Genomic DNA, 22,001 nt, shown 5'->3' with positions numbered 1-22,001 from the left:
GACGAAAAAGAGTTTAAACAGAACAATGTGAATTGCACACTTTTTTTCCTTTTAACGTACACTACCTGATTTTTCGTTGACTTTGTTAGTTAGGCTATATAAAGCAATAATTTACATTTTTGTGAATTTGGAAACAACATGTAATAATGCTCTTTAGCTTACAATGCTACTCTCCTAAACTACTGGTTACTAACGAGCTTCAATTGTACGTAATTTTATTCAGAAGACTTTTTTAAGCAAACGATAATGTTTAATTTTATTATGGTTGAACACTTTTGTCTTTCCGAAGTTTACTTGTCAATTTGTGGAACGGAACGATATTAGACACTATTTAGCCGATCGTAAAAGTCTGTATTATTCCCAAGTCACATACAAATATGAAAACATCACGAGTAGAGAGAATCAAAACTTTCTCACGCATCGCCGTGCTCCTAAGCGCGGTGAACTCGTCTGCCCTAATATGTATGTCCGCGCTCTTCTAGCCGAAGGGCAAGTTGCGGAATTTGGGTAGGGTGATTAATGAGACCTTACACGACATTTCATGAAACGCAGGGGTCATATCCCCCCATTCGAACATCACGTGAGAGATCGCCGACCGGCTTCGACACCTAATTGCTAGACTGAGATGGAACCATTTTTCTTTATTATCCAGTCATCTCTACTCTGCCCTGTTTTATCCTGTGTACGCCTATACCTCCAGCCACTTTACAAAAGGAGCTCGCAGAGAGGCAAAGAGCACCACGAGAAGGCAACAAACGCAGGTCCCATATGCTAGTGATAGTGACAATAACTACGAGAGCGCGAACTGCATCCCGCTGAAAACGGCACAGCGCGCATAAAAGCAGAATGGGAATGGTGCAGGCTGCACGATGACTGCCTCCTCCGCCCCCGCAGGCGGTTCGCCATCGTGTGCGTCCGCGCATGCGCAAAGACCTCGGGCGCGCACTTCAATTCGCACGCCGTGCTCATCTCCGCTCTAATATCAAGTGCTCGCTATGCGCCCCAGACAAACAGCCCACGCATATACAAGAGCCAAAGGACGCCCTGACAAGCGAGAAGGAAACGAGATAGAGCGAGAGGGGAGAGAGAGAGAGAGAGAGAGAGAGAGAGAGAGAGAGAGAGGATGTAACTGGTGGAGAATGTGCCGGTGGAAATGGAAGGGGTAGAGGGGAAGGGCCGCCGTGCGGCAAATGTGTGCTAAACTGTACGGTAAGTCTACGTTTATCTGTATAAAGACGATCATCAGATTTCGTAGCTAAACAAATGCACACAACTCATCGGCAGTTCCGTTGGTTAGTCTCCAATGACATACATGTGTTATGGTTTTAACACACACAACATAGTTTAATCTCTCCATCGTTTCGACGATGGTATCTCCGAGGCGCAAAGCCGCAATCTAGTTTACAATGTGAAAGATAGGCTGCACATTATTGGTGTTGATCACTCACGCAACATACGAGGGAATTTCAAAAAGTAAGCTGCGTATTGTTTTGGCAGGCCAATTAACTTTTACTGAATTCAGCTTTGCCCTTCAAAGTGACGCGGTTACATAACAGTATACCGTCGGAATGTTCCTTCAGTCATCCAATTCATCGACGACAGAAATCGCCTCCATCAACGAGCCATTCGAGGCCCGATGTGTGAACGTCTGCATCGTTGCAAAAATCAGCGGTCGCTGCGAATCAGTTCCTAGACTGCCTAGATATTGTCTGCGGTCGACGTCGATGGCCTTCCTCCCAGATCAGCATCCCCTAAGCCTGTGCGCCCTTGGCCAAAATCTTGGCGCCACAGCAATACCTTTGGACGCGACATTGCCTTTGATCCATTTCCGTGAGAATTTCACGGCGAACCTGTGTGCAAATTAGACGTTTGGCACACATAATCTTATCCCGTGTTCAAGTTCGGATTACGTTTCCATCCAACACTATAATGTACCCGTTATCTGCACCGCAGCAAACCTGTCTGCAGGAAACCGTGAACATGTACTCTCTTCTGGCAATGCGCCACTCTTGTTGCACGGTACTGTTAGCGCGGAATTTATTTTCTGGAGTCCCCTCGTACATGATCGATTTCGGAATACACGTTCCATTCTGAGAGGTATTTGGGAAACAATCGCATCTTTGAAGATACAATGAAATACGTCCATGCATGGACAGGTGAGAACCACTGGTATCCAGCCAGACTGATTTTACCTATTTGCTAAAGCAGAATGGTACGATACTGGTGGTTGTTGTCCGCGTAACGACCTGTTTCACTGAATCACAAACCATTTGACTGGTTTCCTAGACGCATCCGATGATGTAACGTATATTCCGATATCTATCATATATGTAGTACGCATAACGAACATCCATAAGGTGCATGCAGCACATTTATTTCCTTGATCACTCAATTTCACCCAAACTTTGGTTCTAGGCGCTACGGACCATGTGCGTGCGCTGTGTGGTACCTGATACTTCTTAACAGTCGACATTAATTTCGTTGAGAGCTGCACTGTTGCAGTATTCTTAAGTATCCCGCACTTGGCGAGTGCTGAGGCAGAGATGTCGCCACATCTGACGAACTAAAGAACGGTTTGTTTCAGGTCCCGTCGACTCGAGGTCGTTAGAGACGGATCAGTAGCCCGGATGTAACGAGGATACAGGAAGTATACGGCCGCGTTCCTGAGACAGTGATCAGTCCAGTGTTCACATCAGACAATGTAGGGGAAATCACAGAAAGCCTATGTCGGGACTGCCGATCGGTGATTTAAATTCTGTTAGTCCAGCATACAAGACCACTGCCGTAACTACTGCGTGGCCTCCATTGGCGCGTCAATGTGCGTTTCTTGGGGATAGTGAACGAAGTTTCTGTGCTATTTATGCTACATCGCACTACAAGATGATGATGACGACGACGACGACGACGACGGCGACTATGTAAATCTTGTAGTGGTTTACATTTCGATAATTTTACTGCGAATCCTATTTCAGATAGTAAAAGTGAATGTGAGCCTGAGAAAACAGCGTTACCAGAGCGTTCGTGCATATATAGGAAAATCATTTGTTTTAGTAGTCCCGCGGCACCGATATGTAGTGTCGATTCATGTCAACACGACACAGTGATAACTCTTAATGGAACAAAGACCATCATCGCAGGGAGATATAAAATACATTATGAAAACTCACACCTTGCACGGTCGCATTCCAGGTAACAAATAAGCCTGCTCTCATTAAAAGTGTTTTAAAACATCCTGTACGCTAATTTATTAACTTTATAAATTTTTCGTTGTCTTGAGTGGATAGTTTGGAGTTGCCGTCAACAACGGTCTTAATCACGGTAAGTATTAGAGTAGAATGCTACCGTTGAAGTATAAATTTACATAGTGTGTGTTATATCTCGCGTGATGCTGTTCTTACTTCCCTGAAAACTTGTCACTATGTCATACTGATTTAAGTCGGTATTTAATGTTGGCGTTGCGGAAGTGTCAAAAACTATTTTCTGAATAGTGTACTTACAGGGTGACAATTATTGAACTATGTGAAATAAAATCGTCATAACGTCTGAACGGTTTGTGTTAGGACGTCCAAACTGCACGGCTGGCCGTGGGGCATGATGGGAATTAGCACACGTATGCTGGTTTGGTTTAGCGACGAAGCCCACTTTCATTTTGATGGATTCGCCAATAAGCAAGATCGGCGGATTTCGGGGACTGAGAATCCGCATTACCCAATCGAGAAGTCTCTTCACCCTCAACTGGTAGCTGCGAGGTGTGCAATGTCCAGTCACGGAATAGTCGAGCTTATGCAGGCCGTAGTTTGTAACTAATTTACCTTCTTTTCATATAGTTCGCCGGCCGCGGTGGTCTAGCGGTTCTGGCGCTGCAGTCCGGAACTGCGGGACTGCTATGGTCGCAGGTTCGAATCCTGCCTCGGGCATGGGTGTGTGTGATGTCCTTAGGTTAGTTAGGTTTAAGTAGTTCTAAGTTCTAGGGGACTTATGACCTAAGATGTTGAGTCCCATAGTGCTCAGAGCGATTTTTGATTTTCATATAGTTCAATAATTGTCACCCTGTATCTGCAGTGAACCAGATTCCAAAACAGCGCACTTTCCGCCAACTGCTACGAGCATCTGCTAATACTGTGTTCACAGGTTAGCACCAATTTTTATCTTTTTCCGAAGTACAATCCACACCATATGACTCATTATTAATTCTTTCTGCCATATAGTCTGTAAGTTACTCAGCAGATTTAGAAAACGATTTACCCGTTTTTCCAACGTCCTTCGCTCGCTGAATTTAAGTCATTCATATTATCTACTTTCTGGTGAACTGGCTTTTAATAACAACGAAAAAAGATGTATTTAATGTTTTCGCATCAATCACGTAACATTCTCGTTTCCAGCTGCTAGAAATAATTATTTTTATTAATACAGTTTCTTCCGCTGAAGTACCGAACATTCTATAGTCGGCAGTTTCGCTAAAGCCCTGCAGGGCTTATGGGGAACGCAAAGTTTCCGGGGAACATACATCGGAGCCCTACTTGTACACAAAATCTAGGATGGACAGCTTTATCATGCGTAAATGTTTAAATAGGAACATCATGTGCAACATTCGTCTCCACAAACGAAACAGGTTGTATTTGATTGTGCCAGAGTGTTTTTGGAAACGTAATGGAGATTGGAAATGTGGAAAGGCTCTGATGATTTCTTTCGTTGTCTTCGTGACTCACCAGAGACATTTTATCCTCACTGCATCCAGAGATTATTGCTTACATCCTTCCTTCAAGCGATGGCGTAATTAATATGATCTTGTATTTACGACTATAAGTGAAGCTGAAAAACGCGTATAGATATTTCACTAAAACCACTGTTCAAATTTCATGCTGTTGTTGTTCACTAAAATAATGAAACGGAAATGGCCGGCCGGAGTGGTCGAGCGGTTCTAAGCGCTGCAGTCTGGAACCGCGCGACCGCTACGGTCGCAGGTTCGTATCCTGCTTCGGGCATGGATGTGTGTGATGTCCTTAGGTTAGTTACGTTTAAGTAGTTCTAAGTTCTAGGGGACTGATGACCTAATATGTTAAGTCCCATAGTGCTCAGAGCCATTTGAACCATTTTGAATGAAACGGAAATGAACGAAAAGGACCTACTTGCCCTTCTACTTAATTTTTTAGGTATCTAACGGTAATCCGTCTTGTACCAATCACAAGGCTCACGAAAATAGTTCTGCGAGCTCTTAAAGCCGCCTCAATATTAAGTCAACTGAAAAGTACCAGTAGCTGCGGATGAACTGCATCATTCCTTGCAGTTATGTTTCTGTTATCATATAAACTGAAAATAAAAATGAAATCTTTTTACAGGTAAGAAAAATCTTGTTGAACGGGGATACTGACCACAGATCTTTGCCCTTAGAGAAGCCGACTGCTTTGCGTCGGGCCGTGTGGCGACAATATGATACAGAGCAACATGTGCAATGCAAAGATTCTAGTCCAAGTCCAGGCCCATCACACAATTTTAATGTCATTTTAACGTACAAATTGCAAATGAGAAAGTTTCAGCCCGTTTCGCGAGCATGTAAACTCATAGACACGTGACTGTTTTGACTCCGTGCGATTTTTTAGTACCATTGCAAGAAGTATTTACAACAGTTTGTGATCTAATTATAAACTAACAGTATAACTACAAATCTTTTCTTACTGATCTCTGCATATTTCCAAATAGGTTAAAAAGCTGAATGTCAGCAGCACGTGGTCTTGTGATCACAGTATCTGACTTGCGATCACATGGCCCTGGGCTCGACGCTCGGCAATGGATGTGTGTGTTATCAGCATCATCGATGCGCAAGTCGCCGAAGTGGTGGCAAATGATGGAGCCTTACACCATACGGCTGATCCACCGAGAAGGAGACTCCCGGCCAAATATTATATACGTACATTTTTTACAGAGCTAAGCAACAAGCACAGCGATGGAAACAATAAACGCATTGCATCGGCTGGCACGTGACGGGAGAGAACTAGCGACAGCGTAACGGGGAACTTCCAGTTCATTGTCGTTCTTCGCAGTCTCGTGAATACTGACACACTGACGTTCGATGAGCACAGGGTTTACGTACGTGTAGTGAACCTGTTACAGACGGCTCGATACCGCTTTCCGTGAACTTACGCCACTTGAAGTCAAATAGACAGGATGTTCGAATTAATAATATTTCTCCAAACCTAAAAAGATAAGTGAGATTGTTCTGAAATTTGTCGGCACGTACGTTCATATTTATAAGGCTGAGCTAAATGTGGTATATACTCTCTGTAGCGCAGATTTCAACTACACGTAGTCGGGTGCAAGAAAGACGTGTCACACTAACACGTTCTCGGTCCTAATACCATCATGCAGACGTAGGCCTCAATGTAGGTGTTATTTTTCCTGTACTGAACAATACACTCTTGAAAACCTTTTACACATACGCATGACACGAAGTCACTGTAGGTAATAGGAATAGATAACATTGTAGATGTTGAGACAAAAACTGTTAATGTTGCACTCAACAATATAGTTAACCCAAACTATGCCTGTTCACAAACCCAGGACCAATCGGTTTTTCCAAGGGTTTATTATTGTTAGAAACGGAGGGAGGTGGGGTGTAATGTCGACCACTATTTCAGGCCAAGGACGGAAGAATACATTGTAATGGGCAGGGAGCAGATCTAATCACTACTGCGAAGAAATGCTAATATTTCCGATTGCACGTGTTTCTCCTGTTTGGTATTTTACAGATATTATTAAGTCTCAAAACCTGTCTTTCTTTCACAAGACAATCGCCATAATAGTATATTTCTTTTGAAAGTGTCTAATTCAGTTCAGATTTTGTCTCCAAAATTTTATGGTATTGGATTAAAACCTCTGGCACACTGAGTGAATACGATCAGGACTGTAAGTGAACAATATCATTGAGTATCGAACAGCGTGCGCTGGCTGGCATATCTATGTACATACTCCCTGGAGGCAACGTAATTTGTGATAGGCAGACGTATGCAGGGGTTGTACAACCAGCTTTCGGAGCTGTGTTTGCCATCGGTAAAGATGATACTCCGCAGTTCTTGACACTGAAGTCCCAAAGCTCGAATTACGCATGTCATAAACAAAACAGCTACAAATATAGCGGTTGTATGAAGAGAACAAATGTTTAAGTTAATTACAGAGTAATGGTAGGAAAACACAACTGGTGTGATTTTCGTTAGCAACATTTTAAGTTCCCGTATAATGTTTGCATGCTTAAGATGAAACTAGTGAATTATGCAGATCGATTCAAGACAGAAGATTTACACACAGAAAGTAACTTCCAGACAACTTCCCTGTGAAAACATTGCGATGCTCGCAGCTTTTAAGCAGACAGGTTCATTAAAGGAAATCATCGATTACTGCAAGCGAGAAGTAGCATCAGATGAATCAATTTCCAAGCTCGTTTTCAGGTAACGTCTGCGTAAAAATATTTAATAGAGGAGTTCCCATACCACATGTGTCTGTACTTCAAATTAAGATTGCACGAAGGTTGACGTATATACAGCAGAAATCATACGGAAAAAAAGAAACAAGCAACCTGAAATTTCGAGATTTTATGGTTCCCAGACATCATTTCGAAGAAGAGTAGGCCGTTAGTAATTGCTCTGAATGGTATTGGTGCAGCTATGATGGCACTGATCTGAAGTGTTAGCCGTTACTCATGTCCGACCTCAAACTTTGCTGCATGCTCATTGCATCGTACTACTCAACGTAAATAGTATTGTGTGTTCACGAGTCACTGACTATGTTCAGTGGCACCAGCGTTGGAGATGTTAAAGGAACCAAGCAAAATAAAGCCTGTATCTTGCTAGTATAACCATTGAAAAAGACGGGTAACGTTGTAGCGAAAATTCTATAAAAACTTAATTTTTTGAGAACACTGAAAGTTCATAAAAGTCTTTGATTTATTGCGCGTCACATGCGGCTCAGGTAGGTTGAAACAGATTCTGCGATTGTGCAAATTTATAATGACGTTTTATTTCACCACGATGGCTAGCTTATTAAATATAGGAACACAGTTGTACGTGCAAGGCACAACATATCATTACTGTAGTTCGCCATTCTGCATCGTTTTTGCTTGTAAATATTTAGATTCGTGAGATGAGGTATATCAGCTTGGCGTTTAATTCCACCTGAGAGCATCCCTTGTCACTAAGATCCGCATTTGTGACGGATGAGTAATATAACAAACTGCTCGAAGGGTGCTGCGACGAACGCTCTTTCTTGGTTGTTATACCATACTAGCGCACAGAAAAGCATCGACAAAAGTAGTTGCGGGGGAAAAACGACCGTTCAAGTGTATACGCTGGACGTATACGTTTGTTTGTATGGGTAATGTGAAAGGTGTCATATGTAGATCAAAATTTGTCATCGGCGGCACATCAGTTCTTAGACGCAAAGAGAAGCAAGCTACGAACAGAAAAAAAAGGTTCATGTCGAAGCGGTCATTTAATTTCCTTCACATTCATTATATTGCAGTTTTCTTCCTAAAGCGCTATCCGACTCCGAATATTTCACTGCTTCAAATGTTGTCCAGACTACTCACAGCCTTTACATTAAAGTCTTAGAAAGAATTTCACCTGCCACTGACTATGATTAGATGGGTTAAGACCTGATACTAACCGAAAGATTTGATACTGGCATTTAAAAAAAATCGCGAAGTTTATTGGTAGTTTGAAACATTACCGCTACAGTTTTAACGTGGTCGGTAATGACAGGGTTTACTTTCCGACTTCTAGCAAAGAAAGGTGATAAGTAGATAGAACGACTACATAATTCACGACTGATCTGCTGTGTAAATATGGGTATATGAAAAAAAAGAAAGAGATGAAGTAGGTACTTACCTTCAGTGAAGCCATGTCAGATACGGAGCGATGAGTCTGAATAGTTTCAAGTTGATCCAAGCACCAGTCCAGTTCTTCCATTGTCTCGATAGCCAGTTTCATGTAAGCGTCATCTGTGGACATGGAAACACGCTATTAGAACAACAGTAACCCGTTCCGACGATACTATATACAACTGTTTGATTAATGAAAAACACATACACAATGTAGGATTATACTATATGTTACAACTGCTAGTTATAGAATGGCACTACTTTGTTTACGTTCACTGACAGGTAGAAATAACGGCGAGCTCTGCAGGTCGTAACAGGTTGCACTTTCGCCTTGTGACGTATACAGCTCCGCTCTCAAGGTGCGTGTAAGTGGCTTCTGCTTCCAGATTCAGGTTAAAACCGACAGAAAGCAGGCTTATAGCATGAAAAAATTGGGAGCAGCCGGCTATGTGGCTCGCTGTAGCTCTTACCTGTCGGTCCAATGTTCTGGCTGTGTTTTATAGTAATGCCAAAGCGAGCCTGCTCTCAATAGCGACGATGAGACTGTGGACATGCAGCAGTGGACCTACTCTTTTCCTTGAGTGTCTACTTGCGCCGTGAGGCACCTGCAAGGAACAGCATTATCCAGTTTCTACGCTATTGGGTCGACTGACGGTGAGGATCACATCTTCTGATTATGAAAATTTTGGAAGATCCAACGTTAGTTTCTAGAATTATTTTCCCAATTCAAATTTTGTTAAAAAGAGGAGACTTGCGCTGCAGTCATGGACTGTGCGGCTGGTCCCGGCGGAGGTTCGAGTCCTCCCTCGGGCATGGGTGTGTGTGTGTGTGTGTGTGTGTGTGTGTGTGTGTGTGTGTGTGTGCGTGTGCGTGTGTGTGTGTGTGTGTGTGTGTGTGTGTGTGTGTGTCTCTTTAGGATAATTTAGGTTAAGTAGTGTGTAAGCTTAGGGACTGATGACCTTAGCAGTTAAGTCCCATAAGATTTCGCACACATTTGAACATTTTTAAGGAGATTGGGATTTCTTTATTGTTTAATATTACCAAGAAATTACGCAAGAAATATGGAAGAAGCGCCCGTGGCAGTGGCTACGGAACTCTTCCGCAAATCGTCAGGAACATTTCGAAAATACAAGAAAAATTACCATGGAGACAGACAGATTATGGGTTCTACATACGCGCAAGAGGAAAAAACAGCTTTCCTCCACGTGTGTTTGAGAGCTGCGTGGCATGGAGTACACAGCGTTGTGGATGTAGAAGAAATCAGTGATCAATCATTTCTTCTACACCAACCGGTCAGTAAGACTATACTGCATACGTGACATTTTTATCGTTGGACGAATTGTTCCAGAGGTCCCCAAGGATTTTCAGTCGGGTGCAAATTCGGGGACTTCGCGGAACACTCAAGATGTGTGACTTGAACGATCCCCAGTCGTGAAGCCACTGTTTTCGCTCAGCTCATTGTCATCTAGAAAGTCAGGACCGGAAATATCAAGATCACCGCAAGCTGCCTGGTATACGCCAAAATTTGGGTGTCCAGTAGCTCCATAAGGCCATTCTGATTCATGGTACCAGCCACCTCAGCTAAAAGACCGATTTCAATGCAATTATAGCATTCATACGACATTGCATCACCTTCTCCAGCTTGCGTCTCTTGCGTGCAGTACGCAACCCTGCCACATGTCTACCTGACGTCGATAGTGAGTTCCACGGCACGCAACGTCCATGAAGACATAAATGTGATGCGTTTGAATATATAGCGCTTTTCTAGTTTTGCACGGTCCACTGATTCTCTCTTTTCGCTCATTTTGGACAATGTCATAGAGGGGTGGAGGAGGGGAGGGAGAAGGACAGAGAGAGAGAGAGAGAGAGAGAGAGAGAGAGAACTCTGCTCCAAGTATTCATGTGATGTAATTTCACCCGGAGTCTTCACTAGGACGGGTCGTGGAGAGCGGGCGGTGGGGGGTTGGGGAAGTTGAGGGGGTAGTGCTGGAACACTGATGACGTCCTGCATCAATACTCCCAATTCGTAGGGAAGGAGTTAATAGTTTTTGAGCTGTGACACGCACCTGGGGTTCCTGATCCACCATGTTCATCTCTCGGGCTTTATTTAGATAAGAGCTTCTGACGTACTACTTTTATACGCCCCCATTCCCCCGCTATCAGTTCCCCGTAAAACGATTTTTCGAAATAGGTTCCGATTGTTCATGTAAACTGTCCAATAGCGACTGTACAAATGCGGTTTTCGCTGTCGAATTTCTTCCACAATCGATTTTCGCCCCAGGTACACGATTTATCGCGTTTAAGTTGCGGTAGGGTTGTCAGGTTACTACTTGCTTTTAGAATGTTGGTTATTATGGACGAGAGCGTTTTTTTGTAGAGTGTAGGGAAAGAGAAAACATTAGAGCAGAAAGTTATTCATTTCCTTTACATAATTTAGGATAATCACATTTTTCTTTATTATACGAAAGAGATACATAGGTGCTGATATGGTTTCCAAACTGATAAAATCGAAATGCGTCGCAACAATCCTATGTCTTCCGCAGCTAGCTAATTTGTTAATCGTTATACACACCCTCTTTTTTAGTACCAAGCCGCTGGTACTCTATAAATAACTAGTGACAATACGTACGCTAGTTCTGCCCCAGGATTAGGAATGTGTCTTACGTAATTCGGAAGTTTTCTGGCCATTACAAGTAACCAAAACGTTCGAGTGCAATAAGGTTCCACCGACGATCACTTCGTGCTGTGTTTTTTCACAACTCGAGTGGTCTAGAAGGGTGTAACAAAACTACAAATTGGTGTGGTAAGGAATTTAAACGTGTCATCTTGAAAAGTCTCTTCCCCTTCCATGTCTTTACGAATTCACTAACATCCATAAGGAAAGATTATTCTTCCTTTGTTAAACTGCAAGTATATGGATATGGATATTCTTATCATATGTACGAGCCGGGAACACATGATTTAAAGACGTCATTCGTGTAAAACAACTGACGCCCGGGAGATTCAATATAGCGGATATCGATTTTCAAATCCGATTATCGTCTTCCGCAAGGTGGGCTACATGCAAACGTAGAATTAGACGGATGTGTATGCCAGTGGAAGCAGACCAAATGTTAAGTACGCGTGAGACAGATTCGTAGAATCTACCATTTATGAGGGGAAAGTGAAACATTGTTGGCCTGGCATAGAGATGGCGTCGATGGATGAACTATTTTTTTCTTTTATGTTGGTACATGTTGCACTATAACGCAAGCAAAGCGTTAATTTGGCCGGCGATATAGTTTTGTTTATACGGCTTTTTAAAATGATCGTGTTACATGTGATTCGTTCAAAAAGAATAAAGCGGAATACAGCGCCGTCACAAATAATTTGGTGTGGACACTTTACCGGCATCAGAAATGCATCTAAAAGTTAGTCATGGGTCATGGGCCTGCCCCTCCATTTTCAACATTTAAGAAATGTGCAGCTGAACTGAAACGTGATCCTACCACTCTTGATATTAGCGCCTATTAAGGATGCTCCTAGCCCGAAACCGCAGATAACATCACGAAAGTGCAGTATCTCGTATGAGATGATTGGCAATTAGTGGTTTGTGAAATACCTGGCGCCGTAAGCATACCGGTAGAAAGGATATGGCACATTTTACAAGAATTAATTGTAACGACTAGGTGCCACATTTGTTCAATACTAGTAAAATGTTTCCCCTACATGATTCGGTCAATTTAATGAGATTCTAGCTATTGTTGTACACCATTTCGCTACAATGGATGAAAAACAGATCCAACTTTTCACGCCAGAAACGAAACAGCAGTCAACACCGTTGGAACAAGCAGGTGTTCTTGCGTTAAAAACGGCGAAGCCGGGTACATTTGTTTTGCGAATGTTTGATTACGCATAACAAAAAAAAAATTTTCTGATTGCATCCAAAGGGTAAAGCAACATCTGTAGAGGATTACGAAAGTCAGCTGTTGTAATTGGATGAAAAACAACTGATTTGCCCACGAAGCTATTTTAGCAGCAGGTATAACTAAAGGATATGATATAGGAATACTTGGCAATTCACAAGATCTGGCGTCCTCGTAACTTCACACCAAACGAAATCTGTGTCCTTAAGAAGTTTTGAGTCCAATGAAGAGATTATGGATATTACGCACAATTTCCAGAATCGCACTTGACGAATGGACTATTCCCACTGAAAACACGTGGAACGTATTGACTTCAAGGGGATCTTAGTCTTAAAATAAGTATATTTATGATCTATACACAACATCTTTAAACGCTAAGCAGAAAGCTTGTCCCCTAAAATTGACTCTCCACTCAAGCACACGTCTCCATGCGTTGCAATCCGTTGGACCCTCGTATCACGGTAGATACAGGCCTCTCAAGTCTGTATTAGCTTCGACACGCCCACTCATACTGTTTTTTCGATAAACTTACGATCGTCTTCAGTTCGATTGAAAGGGTTAATGTTAAGATACATAGAGCAGTAACATAAATGTTTTATCTTGTGTCTTAGGCCACAAGTTGGTTATTTTTCAGGGATGTGTTTGTGTGTTTTGACATCAGAAATGTAGGTGGAAACTATCTCTAACTAAACGTGCTGTAGTAGGTGAAGTATTTACTGTTTCAAAAGATGGAAGTGTAGTAAGTTTGTGTTTAGCTTCGCATTGACAACCAGGCTATCTGACACGGAGCACAAGCTCGTATTCGACAAGGTACTATCCCGTATTCGGCTTTCGCCTTAATCGATTTAGGGAAAACATGGGAAACCTAAATCTGAATGGTTGGACGGGGGTTTGTATCAGCTCGTCGTCTCTTGTAGTCATCTGATTACGGGAGTCAAAGTTAGATATCGAGAAAGAAAACAGGACAGACCGCCACCTCTCAGTAGAGAAAGAAATAAAATGGGTTAAAATACGTGCATCTAGACAATAATTTTGTATAAAATTCAGTGTCACAAGCGTTGTACCGTGTACATTATTCTAAGTACTGAAATGCACGAACTTTTGCGGACAATAGCTGAGAAAGAGAGTAACTCTAAATTTGCATTCTGACACATTCGTGACTGCCAATGTTTTCACGAATAAATAGAGAGGGCGGTTACGGTTTCTTAAAACAAACTCGATAATTATGCACTTATCCCGCGAGGTTATTCAATATCTTTGAATACCAAATTAAATAAGGAAACAACACGTACGTAAATTTATCCTCATTACGCCCAGCGCCCGCCAAACGCAATGCGAGGTATTACACATACTTTGCACATACGGCTAAGAACTCTATTCTTCTGTGATAATTCGAAAGCTTGCCCTCTATTTATCGTCTACGCATCTTAGAGAGTGGAATTAACTTGCCCGACTGTAATCGAAACTTAGAGAGGTAAACGGCATGTCGATAATAACAAAGTAGTTTAGAACTTCAGTTAAGTGTTTTGAATCCCATCTAACATCCTAAGCCAACAACGAGCATGATCTGCAAAGGTATTAAATGAGAACGAGACAGCGACCATTGTGAAGTCAGTACTAAGCCACTCACCTGTAATTGCTGCGCAAAATACAGGAAAAGTCTACCCCAAGACAAGTAGCAGCGGTGTATAGCGTATTGTTCGCTGAGGACTTGAGGGGACAACTGCGCGGACACGCAGAAAGCTTGCTGCTCTGGTAGGCAGCTTCACTTCCCAGAGAGCTAAAGGCGGCTCGGCTTACCCGCTGCGTCATGCGCCGCCCCCAGTTCTGTTCCACGGATTTAACCTCGCTTCTGATTTGGACCCATTGTCTGAAGTGTCTGCAGTGATCGCAATATAATCACCTCCAATTGTTCGTTATTAAAAAGTGTATTCCAGTTGCGTGATGCTGTTATAACCCATTAAATCACTCGATTGTTCTGGTGAAGTCTGCCTCATTGTACTGTTTTCCATTTATGCTTAAAGCTACAAATCAGCATTGAATTTTTTTTGTGTCATTAACGACTCCTGCCAATCTAGTGTGTCCCGAAATACTGAACCACGATTAGAAGAAGTATATTTCGTAATATGCATGCGCAATTGATGCCAAACAGTACTCAAATATTTTATTTAGATGATGTGCTTTCATAAATACCAACGGTTTTCTCACGAACATAGCAAGAGAGACAAGCTATGGGACTGTGAACAACTCTTTGCCTTACGTAGTGAAATACACACATCGACAAAAGTTTTGCATCAATCCGACATGTGGCGCAAGTGTGTTGCTACTGTAACTGTTCCTGTACCGATCGAAAGGTAACATCTGTGGAACAGCAGAGTGGGCGTCCATTATACCGCGAAGGACAATCGCGACCAATGAACGGGAGAATATCAACTCATTACGTGCAGAGGACTTGCCAGCGAGGGAAGTTCCTCGGCGTGTGCACAGGCGTCAAAGTGATGTGGTGCGGACATGGAATCGGTTCCGATTGACAGGCAGTAGCCGGCCGTTGTGGCCGAGCGGTTCTAGGCGCTCCAGTCCGGAACCGCGCTGCTGCTATGGTCGCAGGTTCGAATCCTGCCTCGGGCATGGATATGTGTGATGTCTTTAGGTTAGTTAGGTTTAAGTTGTTCTAAGTCTAGGGGACTGATGATCTCAGATGTTAAGTCCCATAGTGCTCAGAACCATCTGAACCATTTTTGACAGACAGTGTTGACAAATTACACCGCACGGTCGTCCACGTTCGACAGGTGCACAGGATGATCGACATCTAAGAATCCTGAGTCAAAGGAACCGTGGACTGAGTGATCCAGAACTGATTTCGGCGTTCGATGAAGCTATAGTGCGTCACGTATCGCATCAGACTACTACGAGACAATTGCACGATGCGAATATCTATTCCTGACGACCATGGCGAGAACCTCGTCGTATTCCAAAATATCATGGTATCCGTTACAGGTGGGTAAGAAATCTTGCAGAATGGGCTCTGAGCACTATGGGACTTAACATCTGTGGTCATCAGTCCCCTAGAACTTAGAACTACTTAAACCTATCTAACCTAAGGACATCACACACATCCATGCCCGAGGCAGGATTCGAACCTGCGACCGTAGCGGTCGCGCGGTTCCGGACTGAACGCCTAGAACCGCTGGACCACCGCGGCCGGCTTCTTGCAGAATGGATGCCCGAGAATTGGGTTCGGGTGTTACGGACGAAACTCGGATCTGTTTGTATCCTGAAAATAGCAAACAACGGGCCTGGATTGTAGCCAGGGAATATAGAACGCCGCCAGCGCTGTGTCCCACATGTGAAAGAAGGTGGTGGTGCACAGATGTGTTGGGGACCACCGTACCTCTCGTATTTGCTGAGGGCAATCTCGCTACTTTACGGTACAGACAGGAGATTATGGACCAATAGTGGGTCAGCAGTGCCAAAAATTTGGTGACACGTTCATGTTGATGGATGATAACTCTCGTGTACTCTTTTAACACGTGCTTCAGCGCGCTAGACTCACCACAATGGAATGGCCTTCCTTCTCCCCAGACACCGAACATGTACTTAATCGACTGAAACGAGCTGTTTTTGGACGTCGACAACGATCACACACTCTGGGCAACTTACGTACAATCTGGTCTAGGGCTGGCTTGATGATTTCATCGGTAGTATGCCACGACCGATTGAAGCCTGCATCCGAACAAGGGGAAATTCTACCACGTACAGACGTTGCTCAAGAGTTCTCTGAACCTCCCCCCCTCCCCCCATGGGAAACTGATGATTTTGTCGTCATACAATTTTTCTTCATTCGGTGTTCTGGACACATTTCAAATGAATGTATAAGCATGCCTCAGGGCCAAATTTTGATGTGTTTACCATGACTTTCGAAATAAAGGCGTGATGCAAAACTTTTGTTGATGTGTGTAAGAAAATAGTCATTTTGAGAAATGTCGTTATTGATGTAAACATTATTTTTTTTCTTATTTTAGTAAAGTTGACTTAAATCACAGCTTTTACTGCTAATGGCCCGTCCACCCCATATTTTCTTATAACCCCCACAATACAGTGACAGAAGACTTCCGAAAAATGGCTGCTCTATTCTTGATAGGAGCCGCCACTCGTCATCACAGGTAAACTGAGGAAGAAACAAAATGTTTCTTCTCGACAACTCCTCCTCCAAAGATGAATTTTTGTTTCCGAACTGGTTGCATACATGTAGTGTAAAAGAGTGCTGCCGCTAATTTATTTTCACTGTTTTATTCACTCCTATATAAAAGTGCCCCTGTGTACTAGTTCCGCACAGTCATAATACGAAGTAAAAATCATCTACAGAACCTCATTTAACCTATCTACTTACCTACCTAAACTAAGAACTCGGCGTTTGTAATTTGGATCAGTAACTGCTACTCGGAAACTCGCCCACTTGTACTAAACAGTAAAAGGGACGTGTGATAAGAATTGTTTTCCGTTGTTCCGTAGTGCACGATTTTTTAATGTTGTATGGCTCTTTCCACCATATAGGCCTCAACTGGGTCACCAACAATTTGAAACCTGGAGCCTCGATTCAGATTTATATCAAGTTCTCCTCTCTCTGTCTAACAGGATGAACATTAATAAAACTGACAAACTGCAAGGACGGATTCCTGACTGGAAATGGAGCGGAAAAAGGTTGTATGAATATGTGTCCGGAAATGCTTCGTTGCCAGGTAGATAGCGCTGACAAATGACAGTTCCTCTGACCACATGTCGTGTGCACATTGTGTGTTACAGGCTGTGTGATTGACGCAGCGTACTGTAAGCAGCCGAATGGTCCGGTATTCATGTCGGGAACAAGCCGAGATGGTGTTTGTGTACGGCCAAGCAGATGGAAACGGTCGAGAGGCAGCACGGCTATACCAAAACAAGTACCGTCACTGATTCTAACCACATCACACAAGATTTCAAGTCCTTTTTGGGCGTTTTTGTGATCACGGGTTCTTTCAGGCACACGAACGTGAAGGAAAGCGGCAGACTGTGCGTATACCAGATTTGGAGCACCAGTTTTTATAGGCTATTGAGACGAACCCTAGTACAAGCTCCCGGCAAGTGGCCCACCAACATGGTGTGAGCCGAAGTACGAATAAGTGTATCGTGCATGACAACCACTGCTATCCCTATCGCCTGCAATCCCACGGAGGCCACTTTGAACATTTATTGTGACGTGGATGCGATACAGCTGTGTACGGTATTCCGGGAGTATTTGTTGTCGTGGGACACACACAGCTTCCATTCTGGACATATATTAATAGGACCTTTTTTCCTCCATTTCCAGTCAGCAATCCGCCCCAGTAGTTTGTCGGTTTTACCCTGTCGGTTTCACCCTGTATATTAGATTTGAAACAAGCGAATGTCATTAAACATTCTGATTCCCGGCATGTTCTCTTGTCACTGGTCGCAATCCGCCTCAGCGTAAGTTTTTTACGTTGTACTTATGCCACTGCTCGTGTTTACTTGGCACAGTTGTCCCATATATTGTACATGTAAGCCATTCTTATGGATACAGTAAGTATGAAAACTTGTAAAAAACTGACCTTTTTTCTCACAGAAGAACAGGAGAGGAAAAAAGAATAGTGGGTGCGCTGGTGGAAAAGAGAGCTGTGTAGCTCTGGAACGGGAGCAGAGAAGGGGATGGATGAGTGAAGGACGAGGACTAACGAAGGTTGAGGCCACGGGAGTTACAGGGGCGTAGGATATATTGCAGGGAGAGATCCCAGCTGCACAATTTAGAAAAAGGCCTTGTGGCCGAAAGCTCAGCATGGATGGCTGTCTTTCTGTGTCGGTCTGTTATCATCTCTATATGGTGAGTAGCAATCTTTCCTTTTATAATATTGTCGTTATTCCATCCTAGATTTTCCATTGTCTGAATATTTTATAGCAATGAATAAATTAAATAAGCAACTTAAGAAAATATTTATTACCCCACCACTGGTTTGGATCCTTTCCTGGCTGAACTTCAGACGACGTGTACAGAAAAGTTACAAATGAAAATGAGCCAGAGATGACGCTCGACTACTACTGGAAATCAATAAATATTTTATTTAATGACCCGCTGCAGAATTTCGTAGGTAGAACTGAAAAGAAGCAAATACACTTCGTGAACGGCGTAAGAGCGAGGCAAAATTTGTCAGTTCTTTTGTCTAGCGTCTGTAGTGTTACATTCCATCGTAGCTCCGTCCACGTGGCCTCCAGTTGCAGACGGTGAGGCGATACAGGTATCGATTTCAGGGTAGAGGGGCACATTTTTTCCTCGTGTATGTTCGCTCTAGGCCGCTGCTAGGACAAGTAGGTTCGCTACGCAGAATGGGAAGACTACGTTTGTTATATATAACACGCTGAAATTTAAGAAAATTAGAATTGGAGAACAAGTGTAGCAATAGTTAGGCGAATCTAAGTTTTGTGAGACGCTGAGTATATTCGACACTTGCTTTAATAGTACTTCTAGCAATAAAACTTTGTGAGTATTAGAGTAATCAACAACTGCAAGAAGTGAAGTAAGTACAAGGCTGTATCCGGTAGCCACTGTGGCAACAGTTGTAACGTATGGAAGGACAAAAAGCTCCAGCTTTAGCGGCGCTTAGTTGCAGACAGCATCAGGGAAATCTTGGAGAATGTAACGCATTAATTTCCTGAACGTATTATGGTAATAGGGGGTAATTTCAACTTAGCAGCTATCGACTCGGAAGCTCACGTAATTAGAATACGAGCGAGGGACTCGGATTCGTGAGTGATTGTGCTGAGCGTCTAACTTTAAGATTACCCTGAGCAGTTAGAGCGTTGACTCGTGACGGTCAAGTCTTAGATCTCCAGGTACCAAACACTTAAGAACTTCTTGATTAAATTAACGTACAGGAGGAAATCAGTGACCTTGCGGCTGATACAGCGTCAATGATTGAAGGTGTTAAAAATACAGGTTTATATATAGCAAGTTCTACAAGAAACTGATTGATGCTGAGTGCGAATGTTACGTACCGGCATCCATCTCCCAGCAGTAAATGCGGTATTTCAGTGAATAAAATTCAAGAGAAGCGTACAATACCTTTTACACATGTGTGTGTCTAGTAAATTTGCGAGACATGGTAACATAAGCTTGTTTGTGGATGACGCTGCTGTGTACAGGGAAGTCACGATGCCAGAAAATGGTACCGAGGTGCAGGAAGATTCGCAGAAGACCGATTCTTGGTGCTGGGACGGGCAGTTGATTCTTAGAATAAACAAATGTTACATACTGCGCATAATTTTGTAGAAGGAGCGACTATTGTTCGATTGTGCGGTTGACGATCAATAAAACAAAACAGTCGCAACCGTAAAACATCTAGGCCTATGCGTCTGGAGCGACCATAATGTTACGACCACATGAAACACATAACAATAGTTGTGGAAAATGCAGATTCTAGACACAGATTTAAAGGTAGTGTCTTAAAGAAATGTAATTCACTGAGGGACGAGGTAGCAGTAAAACACTCAATCCATCGCTTTTTGAGTAACGCGTGACATGATTCTGGAATCCTTATCAGATAGAACTCAAGAAGAAGAAAAAAAAAAGAAAGAAAGATAGATAGATAGATAGATAGATAGAGAGAGAGAGAGAGAGAGAGAGAGAGAGAGAGAGAGAGAGAGAGACAATGAATCCAAAGAAGATCAGTACGTTTTGTCTCAGGTTCGTTAATCAAACTCCACGTATTACTTAGCCTACGTCCATCATGCGAAATGATCGTGGCGGTATAGTCAGAAATTCGAGCTCGAAAGGAAGGCAGTTATAGAGATGCACTAAGTAATCTCCGTCATATATGGGAAGGTGGTTTGCGGAGGACAGAGGTAAATATCTACAACGAAAAGGCAGCTCGAGGTTTTAGGACAGTGACCGTGACAAGCATAAACAAGAACACGATAATCCGATTTAGAACCAGGATTTGTGAATTAAATATTTTGGATAATCTTTTGGATGGGATGGGGCGGGGGAGAAGGAAGAGGAGGAGATCGTTTACTTATTTCAGTACCGGTGTGCACTGAATATCACGCTTTATTTCTGTGAGACATAGTGAGTTCACCTGAAAACATTTAGCTTCGTCTCTGTGAAATGACGTGTGGTGTTCGGCTTTTGTCAAAATACCAGCATGTACCTTCGTAACGTTTTTACGAATTTTGCACCTTCTTAACAACCAGTACTCGCCTAATAAGACACACAGAGGTTTTCAATATGGTAATAGTACTCGTTGGGTTTTCCAAGGATTTGTAACGTCTGTCTACTTGCAGCATTATTGTGCATTGAACCGAGGACCTAGAAACGACGGAGAGGCTTCGCCCCGCCGTAGCCCTCAGTGGTTCACAACCCCACAACAGGCCACAGCAGTGCACCAACCCCACCGTCGCCCCACACCGAACCCAGAGTTACTGTGCGGTTCGGCCCCCAGTGGACCCCCCGGGAACGTCTCATACTAGACGAGTGTAACCCCAAATGTTTGCGTGGTAGAGTAATTATGGTGTACGCGTACGTGGAGACAGTGTTTGCGCAGCAATCGCCGACTTAGTGTAACTGGGGCGGGATAAGGGGAACCAGCCCGCATTCGCCGAGGCCGATGGGAAACCTCTTTAAACAACCATCCACAGGCTGGCCGGCACACCGGACCTCGGCGCTAATCCGCCGGGCTTCTCACTCGGGAAGCATCGCGTTAAACCGCGCTGCTAGCAGGGCGGGCGCTACACCATTATTGTATCCAATAAGTTTTAGTGACATTGTTCTGGTATGTTCCACAGGCTGATACCAGAGACGATTCATAAATTTAGACGACACTGTCTATGGAGTGCAGCTATATGGTGCTATATTTAGGTTAAATTCAACAGTCGAGATAATATTTGCTTATTTACCGGCTTCGGCTTATGTTAATGCCATCCTCACAACTGACACAGTGTACGATCGTGGTATCAAGAGAAAATTGAGGAACTGCCAGCACCAGCCATAGAGGGCCAGAAATTCTGAGGATGGCTTTAACGTAACCCGTAAACTGTAAATGAACAGATATTATTGCGATCTCGACCGTTGATTTTAACCTAAACCAGAGAAGATTTACAGCTGATCAAATCAGTGAACACAAAAATTTCGTTAATATTACAGGTATTACAAGGTCAAGAACAAAATGTTTCACCCTGGCAGTGAT

General features: G+C 43.2%; 1 protein-coding gene across 2 annotated transcripts in view; it reads right to left on the bottom strand.

The window, feature by feature from the left end:
- LOC126185109 (cAMP-specific 3',5'-cyclic phosphodiesterase-like) overlaps window positions 1–22,001 on the bottom strand; it is a 954,034-nt gene that overhangs the window by 268,523 nt on the left and 663,510 nt on the right. For both annotated transcript variants that reach the window (XM_049927917.1, XM_049927918.1), the window contains one exon: window positions 8,877–8,989. In XM_049927917.1, coding sequence (XP_049783874.1) covers window positions 8,877–8,989 — 113 coding nt within the window. The remainder of the gene's footprint in view (window positions 1–8,876; window positions 8,990–22,001) is intronic.

Source organism: Schistocerca cancellata, chromosome 4, assembly GCF_023864275.1.
Source record: "Schistocerca cancellata isolate TAMUIC-IGC-003103 chromosome 4, iqSchCanc2.1, whole genome shotgun sequence".
NCBI lineage: Eukaryota > Metazoa > Arthropoda > Insecta > Orthoptera > Acrididae > Schistocerca > Schistocerca cancellata.
The sequence above is the reverse complement of the archived record's forward strand: the minus strand, read 5'-3'. Positions and strand labels throughout refer to the sequence as shown.